The sequence below is a fragment of the Oncorhynchus mykiss genome, chromosome 13 (genome assembly GCF_057628025.1).
Source record: "Oncorhynchus mykiss isolate SJ-2025 chromosome 13, ASM5762802v1, whole genome shotgun sequence".
Taxonomy (NCBI): Eukaryota; Metazoa; Chordata; class Actinopteri; order Salmoniformes; family Salmonidae; genus Oncorhynchus; species Oncorhynchus mykiss.
The window spans coordinates 76,536,511-76,556,370 of record NC_143034.1 but is presented as its reverse complement, the minus strand read 5'-3'; the positions used below and the strand labels follow the sequence as shown (position 1 = coordinate 76,556,370).

At 48.0% G+C, this 19,860-nt stretch overlaps 1 protein-coding gene across 3 annotated transcripts in view; it reads right to left on the bottom strand.

Moving 5' to 3' along the window:
• rab11fip4a (RAB11 family interacting protein 4 (class II) a) overlaps positions 1–19,860 on the bottom strand; it is a 117,426-nt gene that overhangs the window by 20,258 nt on the left and 77,308 nt on the right. For all 3 annotated transcript variants that reach the window (XM_090197739.1, XM_090197741.1, XM_090197740.1), the window contains 3 exons: positions 10,425–10,606; positions 1,343–1,510; positions 733–867 (listed from right to left, as the gene is read on the bottom strand). In XM_090197739.1, the coding sequence (XP_090053865.1) occupies positions 733–867; positions 1,343–1,510; positions 10,425–10,606 (485 nt within the window). The remainder of the gene's footprint in view (positions 1–732; positions 868–1,342; positions 1,511–10,424; positions 10,607–19,860) is intronic.

The window sequence follows — 19,860 nt, the reverse complement described above, 5'->3', positions numbered from 1 at the left end:
TTTGGCCATTTTGAGGTTGTAATCGAACCAACAAATGCTGATGTTCCAGATACTCAACTAGTCTGAAGGCCAGTTTTATTGCTTCTATAAATCAGAACAACAGTTTTCAGCTGTGCTAACATAATTGCAAAAGGGTTTTCTAATGATCAATTATCCTTTTAAAATGATAAACTTGGATTAGCGAACACAACGTGCCATTGGAACACAGGAGTGATGGTTGCTGATAATGGGCCTCTGTACACCTGATAATGGGCCTCTGTACACCTGATAATGGGCCTCTGTACACCTGATAATGGGTCTCTGTACACCTGATCATGGGCCTCTGTACACCTGATCATGGGCCTCTGTACACCTGATCATGGGCCTCTGTACACCTGATAATGGGCCTCTGTACACCTGATAATGGGCCTCTGTACACTTGATAATGGGCCTCTGTACACTTGATAATGGGCCTCTGTATATTCCATAAACATTTTTTTTATTTTTTTTATCAGCCGTTTCCAGCTACAATAGTCATTTACAACATTAACAATGTCTACACTGTATTTCTGATCAATTTGATGTTATTTTAATGAACAATTTAAAACTTTTCTTTCAAAAACAAGGACATTTCTAAGTGACCAGCAACTTTTGAAAGGTAGTGTACATGTGTGCCTGGCGTGCTTGAGTGTGTGTGTGTGTGTGTGTGTGTGTGCACATTTGAATGTGTGTGCGTGTGTGTGTGTGTGTTACCTGTTGGCTCTGAGGTTGTTGAGCCTGGCCTCCAGGTCGTTGAGCAGGTTAACCTTCTTATAGCACTGAGAACAATAGACATCCAACACATCACTGTTGTACAGGTGACACATCTTCAGAGGGGTCTGACCAGCACTACAGAGACAGAGGGAGGGAGGGAGGGAGGGAGGGAGGGAGGGAGGGAGAGGGAGAAAGAGAGAGGGAGGGAGAAAGAGAGAGGGAGGGAGAAAGAGAGAGGGAGGGAGAAAGAGAGAGGGAGGGAGAGAGAAAGAGAGAGCCAGGGAGGGAGAAAGAGAGAGCCAGGGAGGGAGAAAGAGAGAGCCAGGGAGGGAGAAAGAGAGAGGGAGGGAGGGAGAAAGAGAGAGCCAGAAAGAGAGAGAAAGATAGAGAGAGACAAAGAGGGAGAGAGAGACTATAATTACACACAGTGCTTTGTATCTGTCAATAGAACAGAGCAATAGGTTTCCTCCCTGTTACACATGAGTGGCTGAAAGGTGAAGAGTGTGTGTTGGTGCAGCATGTAAAGGGCAGAGTGTGTCAGTCATTGGGGGCCAACTGTCATTGATGAATGTCCTGCACGCTGTGCGAGTTTCCTCTATGTGCCACTAACCTGGAGGGCAGGGAGGAGCCGAGGTCTGAGAAGCCGTTGGTGCGAGCGTCATCGTCGGGGCAAGGGCTGCTGGGAGTGTAGTCCACGTCCTCCCCCTCTCCGTAGTCCTCAAACTGTTCCTCCCCCGAGAAGACGGACGCAGAAGCCGAGCCAATCAGCTGGCCAGAACTACAGCCAATCAGAACACAAAGAACAGGAGTCAACGTATGAATCAGTATGGGCCCCGCTCCCAAAAGGTCCCGGACTCCCCATCTCCTAGGCCCCTCAAATTCTCACCTGAACCTGGAAGACATTTCTACTGTTTTTGTTCATACCTCCCCTCTAATTAGGGACTGATTTAGACCTGGGACACCAGGTGGGTGATTCCCCTCTAATTAGGGACTGATTTAGACCTGGGACAGCACGTGGGTGATTCCCCTCTAATTAGGGACTGATTTAGACCTGGGACACCAGGTGGGTGATTCCCCTCTAATTAGGGACTGATTTAGACCTGGGACAGCACGTGGGTGATTCCCCTCTAATTAGGGACTGATTTAGACCTGGGACACCAGGTGGGTGATTCCCCTCTAATTAGGGACTGATTTAGACCTGGGACACCAGGAGGGTGATTCCCCTCGAATCAGGGACTGATTTAGACCTGGGACACCAGGAGGGTGATTCCCCTCGAATCAGGGACTGATTTAGACCTGGGACACCAGGAGGGTGATTCCCCTCGAATCAGGGACTGATTTAGACCTGGGACACCAGGAGGGTGATTCCCCTCTAATCAGGGACTGATTTAGACCTGGGACACCAGGAGGGTGATTCCTCTCTAATCAGGGACTGATTTAGACCTGGGACACCAGGAGGGTGATTCCCCTCTAATCAGGGACTGATTTAGACCTGGGACACCAGGAGGGTGATTCCCCTCTAATCAGGTTCTGATTTAGACCTGGGACACCAGGTGGGTGATTCCCCTCTAATCAGGGACTGATTTAGACCTGGGACACCAGGAGGGTGATTCCCCTCTAATCAGGGACTGATTTAGACCTGGGACACCAGGAGGGTGATTCCCCTCTAATCAGGGACTGATTTAGACCTGGGACACCAGGAGGGTGATTCCCCTCTAATTAGGGACTGATTTAGACCTGGGACACCAGGAGGGTGATTCCCCTCTAATCAGGGACTGACTTAGAACTGGGACACCAGGAGGGTGATTCCCCTCTAATCAGGGACTGACTTAGAACTGGGACACCAGGAGGGTGATTCCTCTCTAATCAGGGACTGATTTAGACCTGGGACACCAGGAGGGTGATTCCCCTCTAATCAGGTTCTGATTTAGACCTGGGACACCAGGTGGGTGATTCCCCTCTAATCAGGGACTGATTTAGACCTGGGACACCAGGAGGGTGATTCCCCTCTAATCAGGGACTGATTTAGACCTGGGACACCAGGAGGGTGATTCCCCTCTAATCAGGGACTGACTTAGAACTGGGACACCAGGAGGGTGATTCCCCTCTAATTAGGGACTGATTTAGACCTGGGACACCAGGAGGGTGATTCCCCTCTAATCAGGGACTGATTTAGACCTGGGACACCAGGAGGGTTATTCCCCTCTAATCAGGGACTGATTTAGACCTGGGACACCAGGAGGGTGATTCCCCTCTAATCAGGGACTGATTTAGACCTGGGACACCAGGTGGGTGATGTTAACTATCAGGTAGAACAGAAAACCAGCAGGACTCTGAAACGTGTTGGATAAGATTTGAATACCCCTTCCCTAGAAACTCAGAAGGTCCGAAAACACTGTCTGGAGTATAGCAATATGTAGCCAATTCCACCTAGCCTATCAGAGGGCCCATTCCACCTAGCCTATCAGAGGGCCCATTCCACCTAGCCTATCAGAGGGCTCATTCCACCTAGCCTATCAGAGGGCCCATTCCACCTAGCCTATCAGAGGGCCCATTATACCTAGCCAATAGCAGTCCCACAAATCTACAAGAAGTGCTTATGGCAGGTTGGGGCTACTACAGCCCTGGTCAGATAGATGGTACTACAGCCATGGTCAGATAGATGGTACTACAGCCATGGTCAGATAGATACTACTACAGCCATGGTCAGATAGATGGTACTACAGCCATGGTCAGATAGATGGTACTACAGCCATGGTCAGATAGATGGTACTACAGCCATGGTCAGATAGATGGTGGCAGATAGATACTACTACAGCCATGGTCAGATAGATGGGACTACAGCCATGGTCAGATAGATACTACTACAGCCATGGTCAGATAGATGGTACTACAGCCATGGTCAGATAGATGGTACTACAGCCATGGTCAGATAGATACTACTACAGCCATGGTCAGATAGATGGTATTACAGCCATGGTCAGATAGATGGTACTACAGCCATGGTCAGATAGATACTACTACAGCCATGGTCAGATAGATACTATTACAGCCATGGTCAGATAGATACTACTACAGCCATGGTCAGATAGATACTATTACAGCCATGGTCAGATAGATGGTGGCAGATAGATACTACTACAGCCATGGTCAGATAGATGGTACTACAGCCATGGTCAGATAGATACTACTACAGCCATGGTCAGATAGATACTATTACAGCCATGGTCAGATAGATACTACTACAGCCATGGTCAGATAGATGGTGGCAGATAGATACTACTACAGCCATGGTCAGATAGATACTACTACAGCCATGGTCAGATAGATGGTACTACAGCCATGGTCAGATAGATGGTACTACAGCCATGGTCAGATAGATGGGACTACAGCCATGGTCAGAGAGATGGTACTACAGCCATGGTCAGATAGATGGTACTACAGCCATGGTCAGATAGATACTACTACAGCCATGGTCAGATAGATGGTACTACAGCCATGGTCAGATAGATGGTACTACAGCCATGGTCAGATAGATGGTACTACAGCCATGGTCAGATAGATGGTACTACAGCCATGGTCAGATAGATGGTACTACAGCAGTGGTCAGATAGATGGTACTACAGCCATGGTCAGATAGATACTACTACAGCCATGGTCAGATAGATGGTACTACAGCCATGGTCAGATAGATACTACTACAGCCATGGTCAGATAGATGGTACTACAGCCATGGTCAGATAGATACTACTACAGCCATGGTCAGATAGATACTACTACAGCCATGGTCAGATAGATACTACTACAGCCATGGTCAGATAGATGGTACTACAGCCATGGTCAGATAGATGGTACTACAGCCATGGTCAGATAGATACTACTACAGCCATGGTCAGATAGATGCTACTACAGCCCTGGTCAGATAGATACTACTACAGCCATGGTCAGATAGATACTACTACAGCCATGGTCAGATAGATGGTACTACAGCCATGGTCAGATAGATGGTACTACAGCCATGGTCAGATAGATACTATTACAGCCATGGTCAGATAGATGGTATTACAGCCATGGTCAGATAGATGGTACTACAGCCATGGTCAGATAGATACTACTACAGCCATGGTTAGATAGATACTACTACAGCCATGGTCAGATAGATGGTACTACAGCCATGGTCAGATAGATGGTACTACAGCCATGGTCAGATAGATGGTACTACAGCCATGGTCAGATAGATGGTACTACAGCCATGGTCAGATAGATGGTACTACAGCCATGGTCAGATAGATACTACTACAGCCATGGTCAGATAGATGGTACTACAGCCATGGTCAGATAGATGGTACTACAGCCATGGTCAGATAGATGGTACTACAGCCATGGTCAGATAGATACTATTACAGCCATGGTCAGATAGATGGTACTACAGCCATGGTCAGATAGATGGTACTACAGCCATGGTCAGATAGATGGGACTACAGCCATGGTCAGATAGATACTACTACAGCCATGGTCAGATAGATGGTACTACAGCCATGGTCAGATAGATACTACTACAGCCATGGTCAGATAGATACTACTACAGCCATGGTCAGATAGATGGTATTACAGCCATGGTCAGATAGATGGTATTACAGCCATGGTCAGATAGATGGTACTACAGCCATGGTCAGATAGATGGTATTACAGCCATGGTCAGATAGATGGTATTACAGCCATGGTCAGATAGATGGTATTACAGCCATGGTCAGATAGATGGGACTACAGCCATGGTCAGATAGATGGTACTACAGCCATGGTCAGATAGATGGTACTACAGCCATGGTCAGATAGATGGTGGCAGATAGATACTACTACAGCCATGGTCAGATAGATGGTATTACAGCCATGGTCAGATAGATGGTACTACAGCCATGGTCAGATAGATGGTATTACAGCCATGGTCAGATAGATGGGACTACAGCCATGGTCAGATAGATGGTACTACAGCCATGGTCAGATAGATGGTACTACAGCCATGGTCAGATAGATACTACTACAGCCATGGTCAGATAGATGGTATTACAGCCATGGTCAGATAGATGGTACTACAGCCATGGTCAGATAGATGGTACTACAGCCATGGTCAGATAGATGGTATTACAGCCATGGTCAGATAGATGGGACTACAGCCATGGTCAGATAGATGGTACTACAGCCATGGTCAGATAGATGGTACTACAGCCATGGTCAGATAGATGGTACTACAGCCATGGTCAGATAGATGGTACTACAGCCATGGTCAGATAGATGGTACTACAGCCATGGTCAGATAGATACTACTACAGCCATGGTCAGATAGATGGTACTACAGCCATGGTCAGATAGATGGTACTACAGCCATGGTCAGATAGATGGTACTACAGCCATGGTCAGATAGATGGTACTACAGCCATGGTCAGATAGATACTATTACAGCCATGGTCAGATAGATGGTACTACAGCCATGGTCAGATAGATGGTATTACAGCCATGGTCAGATAGATGGGACTACAGCCATGGTCAGATAGATGGTACTACAGCCATGGTCAGATAGATGGTACTACAGCCATGGTCAGATAGATACTACTACAGCCATGGTCAGATAGATGGTATTACAGCCATGGTCAGATAGATGGTACTACAGCCATGGTCAGATAGATACTACTACAGCCATGGTCAGATAGATGGTACTACAGCCATGGTCAGATAGATGGTACTACAGCCATGGTCAGATAGATGGTACTACAGCCATGGTCAGATAGATGGTACTACAGCCATGGTCAGATAGATGGGACTACAGCCATGGTCAGAGAGATGGTACTACAGCCATGGTCAGATAGATGGTACTACAGCCATGGTCAGATAGATACTACTACAGCCATGGTCAGATAGATGGTACTACAGCCATGGTCAGATAGATGGTACTACAGCCATGGTCAGATAGATGGTACTACAGCCATGGTCAGATAGATGGTACTACAGCCATGGTCAGATAGATACTACTACAGCCATGGTCAGATAGATGGTACTACAGCCATGGTCAGATAGATGGTACTACAGCCATGGTCAGATAGATGGTACTACAGCCATGGTCAGATAGATACTACTACAGCCATGGTCAGATAGATGGTACTACAGCCATGGTCAGATAGATGGGACTACAGCCATGGTCAGATAGATGGGACTACAGCCATGGTCAGATAGATGGGACTACAGCCATGGTCAGATAGATGGTACTACAGCCATGGTCAGATAGATGCTACTACAGCCATGGTCAGATAGATACTACTACAGCCATGGTCAGATAGATACTACTACAGCCATGGTCAGATAGATGGGACTACAGCCATGGTCAGATAGATACTACTACAGCCATGGTCAGATAGATGGTACTACAGCCATGGTCAGATAGATGGGACTACAGCCATGGTCAGATAGATGGTATTACAGCCATGGTCAGATAGATGGGACTACAGCCATGGTCAGATAGATGGTATTACAGCCATGGTCAGATAGATGGTACTACAGCCATGGTCAGATAGATACTACTACAGCCATGGTCAGATAGATACTACTACAGCCATGGTCAGATAGATACTACTACAGCCATGGTCAGATAGATACTATTACAGCCATGGTCAGATAGATGGTACTACAGCCATGGTCAGATAGATGGTACTACAGCCATGGTCAGATAGATACTACTACAGCCATGGTCAGATAGATGGTACTACAGCCATGGTCAGATAGATGGTATTACAGCCATGGTCAGATAGATGGTACTACAGCCATGGTCAGATAGATGGTACTACAGCCATGGTCAGATAGATGGTACTACAGCCATGGTCAGATAGATGGTACTACAGCCATGGTCAGATAGATGGTACTACAGCCATGGTCAGATAGATGGTATTACAGCCATGGTCAGATAGATGGTACTACAGCCATGGTCAGATAGATGGTACTACAGCCATGGTCAGATAGATGGTACTACAGCCATGGTCAGATAGATGGTACTACAGCCATGGTCAGATAGATGGTACTACAGCCATGGTCAGATAGATGGTACTACAGCCATGGTCAGATAGATGGTACTACAGCCATGGTCAGATAGATACTACTACAGCCCTGGTCAGATAGATACTACTACAGCCATGGTCAGATAGATACTACTACAGCCATGGTCAGATAGATACTACTACAGCCATGGTCAGATAGATGGGACTACAGCCATGGTCAGATAGATGGTACTACAGCCATGGTCAGATAGATGGGACTACAGCCATGGTCAGATAGATGGTACTACAGCCATGGTCAGATAGATGGTACTACAGCCATGGTCAGATAGATACTACTACAGCCATGGTCAGATAGATGGTACTACAGCCATGGTCAGATAGATGGTACTACAGCCATGGTCAGATAGATACTACTACAGCCATGGTCAGATAGATGGGACTACAGCCATGGTCAGATAGATACTACTACAGCCATGGTCAGATAGATACTACTACAGCCATGGTCAGATAGATGGTACTACAGCCATGGTCAGATAGATACTACTACAGCCATGGTCAGATAGATACTACTACAGCCATGGTCAGATAGATGGTACTACAGCCATGGTCAGATAGATGGTACTACAGCCATGGTCAGATAGATGGTACTACAGCCATGGTCAGATAGATACTACTACAGCCATGGTCAGATAGATACTACTACAGCCATGGTCAGATAGATGGTACTACAGCCATGGTCAGATAGATGGTATTACAGCCATGGTCAGATAGATGGTACTACAGCCATGGTCAGATAGATGGTACTACAGCCATGGTCAGATAGATGGTATTACAGCCATGGTCAGATAGATGGTACTACAGCCATGGTCAGATAGATGGTACTACAGCCATGGTCAGATAGATGGTATTACAGCCATGGTCAGATAGATGGTACTACAGCCATGGTCAGATAGATGGTATTACAGCCATGGTCAGATAGATGGTACTACAGCCATGGTCAGATAGATGGTATTACAGCCATGGTCAGATAGATGGTATTACAGCCATGGTCAGATAGATGGTACTACAGCCATGGTCAGATAGATGGTATTACAGCCATGGTCAGATAGATGGTACTACAGCCATGGTCAGATAGATGGTACTACAGCCATGGTCAGATAGATGGTACTACAGCCATGGTCAGATAGATGGTACTACAGCCATGGTCAGATAGATACTACTACAGCCATGGTCAGATAGATGGTACTACAGCCATGGTCAGATAGATGGTACTACAGCCATGGTCAGATAGATACTACTACAGCCATGGTCAGATAGATGGTACTACAGCCATGGTCAGATAGATGGTACTACAGCCATGGTCAGATAGATGGTACTACAGCCATGGTCAGATAGATGGGACTACAGCCATGGTCAGATAGATGGTACTACAGCCATGGTCAGATAGATACTACTACAGCCATGGTCAGATAGATACTACTACAGCCATGGTCAGATAGATGGTGGCAGATAGATACTACTACAGCCATGGTCAGATAGATGGTACTACAGCCATGGTCAGATAGATACTACTACAGCCATGGTCAGATAGATACTACTACAGCCATGGTCAGATAGATGGTGGCAGATAGATACTACTACAGCCATGGTCAGATAGATACTACTACAGCCATGGTCAGATAGATACTACTACAGCCATGGTCAGATAGATGGTGGCAGATAGATACTACTACAGCCATGGTCAGATAGATGGTACTACAGCCATGGTCAGATAGATACTACTACAGCCATGGTCAGATAGATGGTACTACAGCCATGGTCAGATAGATGGTATTACAGCCCTGGTCAGATAGATGGTATTACAGCCATGGTCAGATAGATGGTACTACAGCCATGGTCAGATAGATACTACTACAGCCATGGTCAGATAGATGGTATTACAGCCATGGTCAGATAGATACTACTACAGCCATGGTCAGATAGATGGTACTACAGCCATGGTCAGATAGATGGTACTACAGCCATGGTCAGATAGATGGTACTACAGCCATGGTCAGATAGATACTACTACAGCCATGGTCAGATAGATGGTACTACAGCCATGGTCAGATAGATACTACTACAGCCATGGTCAGATAGATGGTACTACAGCCATGGTCAGATAGATGGTACTACAGCCATGGTCAGATAGATGGTATTACAGCCATGGTCAGATAGATGGTATTACAGCCATGGTCAGATAGATACTACTACAGCCATGGTCAGATAGATGGTACTACAGCCATGGTCAGATAGATACTACTACAGCCATGGTCAGATAGATGGTACTACAGCCATGGTCAGATAGATGGTACTACAGCCATGGTCAGATAGATGGTACTACAGCCATGGTCAGATAGATGGTACTACAGCCATGGTCAGATAGATGGTATTACAGCCATGGTCAGATAGATGGTATTACAGCCATGGTCAGATAGATGGTACTACAGCCATGGTCAGATAGATGGTACTACAGCCATGGTCAGATAGATGGTACTACAGCCATGGTCAGATAGATGGGACTACAGCCATGGTCAGATAGATGGTGGCAAAAATCTGATTGAAAATCAATAACCGGTATAATCTGTGACATCATAACGTCACACTTACTTGTTGAACAGTCCACCTAGCCCCTCCTCCTTCTCGTTGCTCCGCCCCCCGTCAGAGGTGTCAGAGCCCACGCCGCTCTCATTGGTGCTGTCCATGTCACAACACTCCCCCTGCTCCACCCTGCAGTCTGGGTATGGACGGGTACACATGATGATGGGAGGGCCCAGTCGGGCCTCGCCGTTCTGGAGCGAGAGAGAGGGGAGAGAGGGAGCATAGGGGGAGAGGGAGCATAGGGGGAGGGGGGGGAGAGGGGGAGAGGGATAATAGGGGGAGGGAGGGGGGAGGGGGAGAGAGAGGGAGGGGTAGGGGGGGAGAGAGAGGGAGGGGTAGGGGGGGGAGAGAGAGGGAGGGGTAGGGGGGGAGAGAGAGGGAGGGGTAGGGGGGAGAGAGGGAGGGGTAGGGGGGGAGAGAGAGGGGTAGGGGGAGAGAGAGAGGGGTAGGGGGAGAGAGAGAGGGGTAGGGGGAGAGAGGGGGGGGAGAGGGAGGGGGAGGGGGAGAGAGAGGGAGGGGTAGAGAGGGGGAGAGAGAGGGAGGGAGGGGTAGAGAGGGGGAGAGAGAGGTAGAGAGGGGGAGAGGTAGAGAGGGGTAGAGAGAGGGAGGGGTAGAGAGAGGGAGGGGTAGAGAGAGGGAGGGGTAGAGAGGGGGAGAGGTAGAGAGGGGGAGAGAGAGGGAGGGTAGAGAGGGGGAGAGGTAGAGAGAGAGGGAGGGTAGAGAGGGGGAGAGGTAGAGAGGGGGAGAGGGGGAGAGAGAGGGAGGGTAGAGAGGGGGAGAGGTAGAGAGGGGGAGAGAGAGGGAGGGTAGAGAGGGGGAGAGGTAGAGAGGGGGAGAGGGGGAGAGAGAGGGAGGGTAGAGAGGGGGAGAGGTAGAGAGGGGGAGAGGTAGAGAGGGGGAGAGGTAGAGAGGGGGAGAGGTAGAGAGAGGGAGAGGTAGAGAGAGGGAGAGGGGGAGAGAGAGGGAGGGTAGAGAGGGGGAGAGGTAGAGGGGGGGAGAGAGAGGGAGGGTAGAGAGGGGGAGAGGTAGAGAGAGAGGGAGGGTAGAGAGGGGGAGAGGTAGAGAGGGGGAGAGGGGGAGAGAGAGGGAGGGTAGAGAGGGGGAGAGGTAGAGAGGGGGAGAGAGAGGGAGGGTAGAGAGGGGGAGAGGTAGAGAGGGGGAGAGGTAGAGAGGGGGAGAGGTAGAGAGGGGGAGAGAGAGGGAGGGTAGAGAGAGGGAGGGTAGAGAGGGGGAGAGGTAGAGAGGGGGAGAGGTAGAGAGGGGGAGAGAGAGGGAGGGTAGAGAGAGGGAGGGTAGAGAGGGGGAGAGGTAGAGAGGGGGAGAGAGAGGGAGGGTAGAGAGAGGGAGGGTAGAGAGGGGGAGAGGTAGAGAGGGGGAGAGAGAGGGAGGGTAGAGAGAGGGAGGGTAGAGAGGGGGAGAGGTAGAGAGGGGGAGAGAGAGGGAGGGTAGAGAGAGGGAGGGTAGAGAGGGGGAGAGGTAGAGAGGGGGAGAGAGAGGGAGGGTAGAGAGAGGGAGGGTAGAGAGAGGGAGGGTAGAGAGGGGGAGAGGTAGAGAGGGGGAGAGAGAGGGAGGGTAGAGAGAGGGAGGGTAGAGAGGGGGAGAGGTAGAGAGGGGGAGAGAGAGGGAGGGTAGAGAGAGGGAGGGTAGAGAGGGGGAGAGGTAGAGAGGGGGAGAGAGAGGGAGGGTAGAGAGGGGGAGAGGTAGAGAGGGGGAGAGAGAGGGAGGGTAGAGAGAGGGAGGGTAGAGAGGGGGAGAGGTAGAGAGGGGGAGAGGTAGAGAGGGGTAGAGAGAGGGAGGGGTAGAGAGAGGGAGGGGTAGAGAGGGGGAGAGGTAGAGAGGGGGAGAGGTAGAGAGGGGGAGAGGTAGAGAGAGAGGGAGGGTAGAGAGGGGGAGAGGTAGAGAGGGGGAGAGAGAGGGGACATTAGTCAACCATCACCGTTATTCAACTCAACATGCTGGAGACAGAAAACAGTGTTTCCTCTACGTTGTTGTCTTGGCGGAGCACACGGCCAGCTTCCAGACCCTGAACAATAAAACATTTAACACCCATCATCTAGTACCCACAGCTAAGAGCACCCTCAGTCTAGTACCCACAGCTAAGAGCACCCTCAGTCTAGTACCCACAGCTAAGAGCACCCTCAGTCTAGTACCCACAGCTAAGAGCACCCTCAGTCTAGTACCCACAGCTAAGAACACCCTCAGTCTAGTACCCACAGCTAAGAGCACCCTCAGTCTAGTACCCACAGCTAAGAGCACCCTCAGTCTAGTACCCACAGCTAAGAGCACCCTCAGTCTAGTACCCACAGCTAAGAGCACCCTCAGTCTAGTACCCACAGCTAAGAGCACCCTCAGTCTAGTACCCACAGCTAAGAGCACCCTCAGTCTAGTACCCACAGCTAAGAGCACCCTCAGTCTAGTACCCACAGCTAAGAGCACCCTCAGTCTAGTACCCACAGCTAAGAGCACCCTCAGTCTAGTACCCACAGCTAAGAGCACCCTCAGTCTAGTACCCACAGCTAAGAGCACCCTCAGTCTAGTACCCACAGCTAAGAGCACCCTCAGTCTAGTACCCACAGCTAAGAGCACCCTCAGTCTAGTACCCACAGCTAAGAGCACCCTCAGTCTAGTACCCACAGCTAAGAGCACCCTCAGTCTAGTACCCACAGCTAAGAGCACCCTCAGTCTAGTACCCACAGCTAAGAGCACCCTCAGTCTAGTACCCACAGCTAAGAGCACCCTCAGTCTAGTACCCACAGCTAAGAGCACCCTCAGTCTAGTACCCACAGCTAAGAGCACCCTCAGTCTAGTACCCACAGCTAAGAGCACCCTCAGTCTAGTACCCACAGCTAAGAGCACCCTCAGTCTAGTACCCACAGCTAAGAGCACCCTCAGTCTAGTACCCACAGCTAAGAGCACCCTCAGTCTAGTACCCACAGCTAAGAGCACCCTCAGTCTAGTACCCACAGCTAAGAGCACCCTCAGTCTAGTACCCACAGCTAAGAGCACCCTCAGTCTAGTACCCACAGCTAAGAGCACCCTCAGTCTAGTACCCACAGCTAAGAGCACCCTCAGTCTAGTACCCACAGCTAAGAGCACCCTCAGTCTAGTACCCACAGCTAAGAGCACCCTCAGTCTAGTACCCACAGCTAAGAGCACCCTCAGTCTAGTACCCACAGCTAAGAGCACCCTCAGTCTAGTACCCACAGCTAAGAGCACCCTCAGTGAACCAGCACATTCAATTCAATACAACCCAGGCAGTGGTGGACCACTGGTAGGGCAGAGAAGAGCGTCTCAGAAACCCCTCCCTTCCTCCATTCTTTCCACTCTCTCCCTCCCTCCCATCCCTCCTTCCCTCCCCTCCCTCCCTCCCATCCCTCCTTCCCTCCCCTCCCCTCCCTCCCTCCCATCCCTCCTTCCCTCCCCTTCTCCCATCCCCTTCTCCCATCCCTCCTTCCCTCCCCTTCTCCCATCCCCCCTCCCCTTCCTCCCTCCCTCCCATCCCTCCTTCCCTCCCATCCCTCCTCCTCTCCCTTTCCTCTCCTCTCCCTTTCCTCTCCCTCTCTCTGAAGGATATCTACAGCAGTTTTAGTAAACCTGTGATTTAATGATCGCTCGTTAGTCTTCTCCACGTCTGTCTGACAGACTAACAACATCACGCCCTCATCACGACCTTTAAAAAGGATTTATGTGTAGAGTAGTTACTGTGTTGATTATCTGACCTGTAACAGTCTCTCTAGGGGCTGGTAATGTCTGTGTTGATTATCTGACCTGTAACAGTCTCTCTAGGGGCTGGTAATGTCTGTGTTGATTATCTGACCTGTAAGTCTCTCTAGGGGCTGGTAATGTCTGTGTTGATGACTATCTGACCTTAAACAGTCTCTCTAGGGGCTGGTAATGTCTGTGTTGATTATCTGACCTGAAACAGTCTCTCTAGGGGCTGGTAATGTCTGTGTTGATTATCTGACCTGTAACAGTCTCTCTAGGGGCTGGTAATGTCTGTGTTGATTATCTGACCTGTAACAGTCTCTCTAGGGGCTGGTAATGTCTGTGTTGACTATCTGACCTGAAACAGATTCTCTAGGGGCTGGTAATGTCTGTGTTGACTATCTGACCTCTCTCTCTGTAATCATTAAGGACTGAGGAGTTTTTCAGGATTAAAATGAACAGAATGGAGGTAAGCACAGGCAAAGTCCTAGAGAAAAACCTGGTTCTGTCTGCTTTCCACCAGACACTGGGAGATAAATTCACCTTTCAGCAGGACAATAACCTAAAACACAAGGCCAAATATACACTGGAGTTTTGACTTAAATCTTCTTGAAAATCTATGGCAAGACATTAAAATGGTTATCTAGCAATGATCAACAACCAATTTGAAAAGAGCTTGAAGAATTTTGAAAAGAACAATGGGCAAATGTTGCGCAATCCATGTGTGGAAAGCTGTTAGAGACTCACCCAGAAAGACTCACAGCTGTAATCGCTGCCAAAGGTGCTTCTACAAAGTCCTGACTCAGGGGTGTGAATACTTACGTAAATTAGATATTTATGTATTTATTTTTCAATAAATTTGCTAAAAATGTCTAAAAACATGTTCACTTTGTCATTATGGGGTGTTGTGATGTCATTATGGGGTATTGTGATGTCATTATGGGGTATTGTGATGTCATTATGGGGTATTGTGATGTCATTATGGGGTATTGTGATGGCATTATGGGGTATTGTGATGTCATTATGGGGTATTGTGATGTCATTATGGGGTATTGTGATGTCATTATCGGGTATTGTGTGCAGATGGGTGAAAAAAACAACAACAATTTAATACATTTTGAAATCATGCTGTAACAACAAAATGTGGAATAAGTCAAAGGGTATGAATGCCTTCTGAAGGCCCTGTATCCATGTGTGCATTAAGTTATTATTATTTCTAATTGTGGCAGGTGTGGTCCTCCATAAACTACATGACATAAATGAATAATGAGGAGACATGAAGGGCGTTTTAGAGTTCAGCAGTAGAGAACATTGGGTAGTGACTGGACCACTGGCCTAGATCTGTTTGCTCCTGTTCAGGAGTGTCTGTGATTGTGTGTAAATAATACATACACGTCTGTCTGGCATCACCAGACTGCTCTACCACTGGGACACACACACACACACACACACACACACACACACACACTACATTGAATCAACATGAACATCAATGTCATTGTAATGAATGGTGGAGAGGGCAGTCCTCCTGAGAGGTTATAGAGGAGAACAGAAGGCTCTAACCTGGTTATAGAGGGGAACAGAAGGCTCTAACCTGGTTATAGAGGAGAACAGAAGGCTCTAACCTGGTTATAGAGAGGAACAGAAGGCTCTAACCTGGTTATAGAGGAGAACAGAAGGCTCTAACCTGGTTATAGAGGAGAACAGAAGGCTCTAACCTGGTTATAGAGGAGAACAGAAGGCTCTAACCTGGTTATAGAGAGGAACAGAAGGCTCCAGAGAGGCTCTAACCTGGTTATAGAGGAGAACAGAAGGCTCCAGAGAGGCTCTAACCTGGTTATAGAGGAGAACAGAAGGCTCCAGAGAGGCTCTAACCTGGTTATAGAGAGGAACAGAAGGCTCTAACCTGGTTATAGAGGAGAACAGAAGGCTCTAACCTGGTTATAGAGGAGAACAGAAGGCTTTAACCTGGTTATAGAGGAGAACAGAAGGCTCTAACCTGGTTATAGAGGAGAACAGAAGGCTCTAACCTGGTTATAGAGGGGAACAGAAGGCTCTAACCTGGTTATAGAGGAGAACAGAAGGCTCTAACCTGGTTATAGAGGAGAACAGAAGGCTCTAACCTGGTTATAGAGGGGAACAGAAGGCTCTAACCTGGTTATAGAGGGAACAGAAGGCTCTAACCTGGTTATAGAGGAGAACAGAAGGCTCTAACCTGGTTATAGAGGAGAACAGAAGGCTCTAACCTGGTTATAGAGGGGAACAGAAGGCTCTAACCTGGTTATAGAGGGAACAGAAGGCTCTAACCTGGTTATAGAGGGAACAGAAGGCTCTAACCTGGTTATAGAGGAGAACAGAAGGCTCTAACCTGGTTATAGAGGAGAACAGAAGGCTCTAACCTGGTTATAGAGGGGAACAGAAGGCTCTAACCTGGTTATAGAGGAGAACAGAAGGCTCTAACCTGGTTATAGAGGAGAACAGAAGGCTCTAACCTGGTTATAGAGGGAACAGAAGGCTCTAACCTGGTTATAGAGGAGAACAGAAGGCTCTAACCTGGTTATAGAGGAGAACAGAAGGCTCTAACCTGGTTATAGAGGGGAACAGAAGGCTCTAACCTGGTTATAGAGGGGAACAGAAGGCTCTAACCTGGTTATAGAGTAACAGAAGGCTCTAACCTGGTTATAGAGGGGAACAGAAGGCTCTAACCTGGTTATAGAGTAACAGAAGGCTCTAACCTGGTTATAGAGGAGAACAGAAGGCTCTAACCTGGTTATAGAGGAGAACAGAAGGCTCTAACCTGGTTATAGAGGAGAACAGAAGGTTCTAACCTGGTTATAGAGGAAGGCTCCAGAGAGGCTCTAACTTGGTTAGTGTGTATGATGTTGTTGTCTCTCTCTTTCCTAGTCTGACTGAGTCCCAAATGGCCCACTATATAGTGCACTACTTTACCCTATGGGCCCTGGTCAAAAGTAGTGCACTTTTAAGGGAATTTTGTTCGGAATACACACTGGGAGTGTATCTAGCATTCCCATGCAGGAGGCTCAAGGCTTTAGTGTGTGTGTGTGTTTTCACTCAACATCATAAATTATACACAGGTTTATGTCTGAACCAAGGATGGGAGACAGAGGTCAGAGGTTGTTCTGAACACACACACATCCTTTCCATTCACACTAGTGCCAAACCACACCCTCCCCATTCTCTCTCACACACACACCCTTTCCATTCACACTAGTGCCAGTCTAGACTGGCTCAGTTCACTCCAGGTGTTCACAGCAGGTTCACAGCAGGTGGCTGTCAAACATTCACACACACACCAGACAGCCCCCAAAACCCCATTCACACACACACACACACACACCAGACAGCCCCCCCCCCCCAAACCCCATTCCCACAGACACAGTGAATCTTCTCTGCCGACACACGTGTGTGTTGCCAATTTGACCTCCAACGGTTAGTTACTGGAGTACAGCTGCCTGCGACATTACTGCTTAAATAGCAGTTAATACCTTCAAGCGCGCATGCACACACACACACAAACTTAGCATGTGAACAGAGTGCACCCTTTAGTTCTTAGTGGCTGAACAGATAACAGGCTAACGAGAGGATCGGCTAATCCAGTTATTTTAGTCCAGGTGGGGAACACTGAATGAACGGACACACACACACACACACACAATCTGTGGGAAAGCTTAGCACAGTACATCACCTTCTAGTAGACTGCAGTAAAGCTGGACACCAGGGCTGGGTGGTGTCTGGAACCTCACCATGCTAATCACCATACTTACAGTTGGAGTCAGAAGTTTACATACACTCCATTAGTATTTGGTAGCGTTGCCTTTAAATTGTTTAACTTGGGTCAAACATTCCGGGTCGCCTTCCACAAGATACAGTGGGGCAACAAAGTATTTAGTCAGCCACCAATTGTGCAAGTTCTCCCACTTAAAAAGATGAGAGAGGCCTGTAATTTTCATCATAGGTACACTTCAACTATGACAGACAAAATTAGAAAAAAAAATCCAGAAAATCACAGTGTAGGATTTTTAATGAATTTATTTGCAAATTATGGTGGAAAATAAGTATTTGGTCACCTACAAACAAGGAAGAATTTTGGCTCTCACTGACCTGTAACTTCTTCTTTAAGAGGCTCCTCTGTCCTCCACTCGTTACCTGTATTAATGGCACCTGTTTGAACTTGTTATCAGTATAAAGGACACCTGTCCACAACCTCAAATAGTCACACTCCAAACTCCACTATGGCCAAGACCAAAGAGCTGTCGAAGGACACCAGAAACAAAATTGTAGACCTGCACTAGACTGGGAAGACTGAATCTGCAATAGGTAAGCAGCTTGGTTTGAAGAAATCAACTGTGGGAGCAATTATTAGGAAATGGAAGACATAGAAGACCACTGATAATCTCCCTCGATCTGGGGCTCCACGCAAGATCTCACCCCGTGGGGTCAAAATGATCACAAGAACGGTGAGCAAAAATCCCAGAACCACACGGGGGGACCTAGTGAATGACCTGCAGAGAGCTGGGACCAAAGTAACAAAGCCTACCATCAGTAACACACTACGCCGCCAGGGACTCAAATCCTGCAGTGCCAGACGTGTCCCCCTGCTTAAGCCAGTACATGTCCAGGCCCGTCTGAAGTTTGCTAGAGAGCATTTGGATGATCCAGAAGAAGATTGGGAGAATGTCATATGGTCAGATGAAACCAAAATATAACTTTTTGGTAAAAACTCAACTCGTCGTGTTTGGAGGACAAAGTATGCTGAGTTGCATCCAAAGAACACAATACCTACTGTGAAGCATGGGGGTAGAAACATCATGCTTTGGGGCTGTTTTTCTGCAAAGGGACCAGGACGACTGATCCGTGTAAAGGAAAGATTGATCCGTGTAAAGGAAAGATTGAATGGGGCCATGTATCGTGAGATTTTGAGAGATTTTGAGTGAAAACCTCCTTCCATCAGCAAGGGCATTGAAGATGAAACGTGGCTGGATCTTTCAGCATGACAATGATCCCAAACACATCGCCCGGGCAACGAAGGAGTGGCTTCGTAAGAATCAAATCAAATCAAATGTATTTATATAGCCCTTCGTACATCAGCTGATATCTCAAAGTGCTGTACAGAAACCCAGCCTAAAACCCCAAACAGCAAGCAATGCAGGTGTAGAAGAACGGTGGCTAGGAAAAACTCCCTAGAAAGGCCAAAACCTAGGAAGAAACCTAGAGAGGAACCAGGCTATGTGGGGTGGCCAGTCCTCTTCTGGCTGTGCCGGGTGGAGATTATAACAGAACATGGCCAAGATGTTCAAATGTTCATAAATTACCAGCATGGTCGAATAATAATAAGGCAGAACAGTTGAAACTGGAGCAGCAGCACGGTCAGGTGGACTGGGGACAGCAAGGAGTCATCATGTCAGGTATTCCTGGGGAAGAAGCATTTCAAGGTCCTGGAGTGGCCTAGCCAGTCTCCAGATCTCAACCACATAGAAAATCTTTGGAGGGAGTTGAAAGTCCGTGTTGCCCAGCAACAGCCCCAAAACATCACAGCTCTAGAGGAGATCTGCATGGAGGAATGGGCCAAAATACCAGCAACAGTGTGTAAAAACCTTGTGAAGACTTACAGAAAATGGTTGACCTCTGTCATTGCCAACAAAGGGTATATAACAAAGTATTGAGATAAACTTTTGTTATTGACCAAATACTTATTTTCCACCATCATTTGCAAATAAAT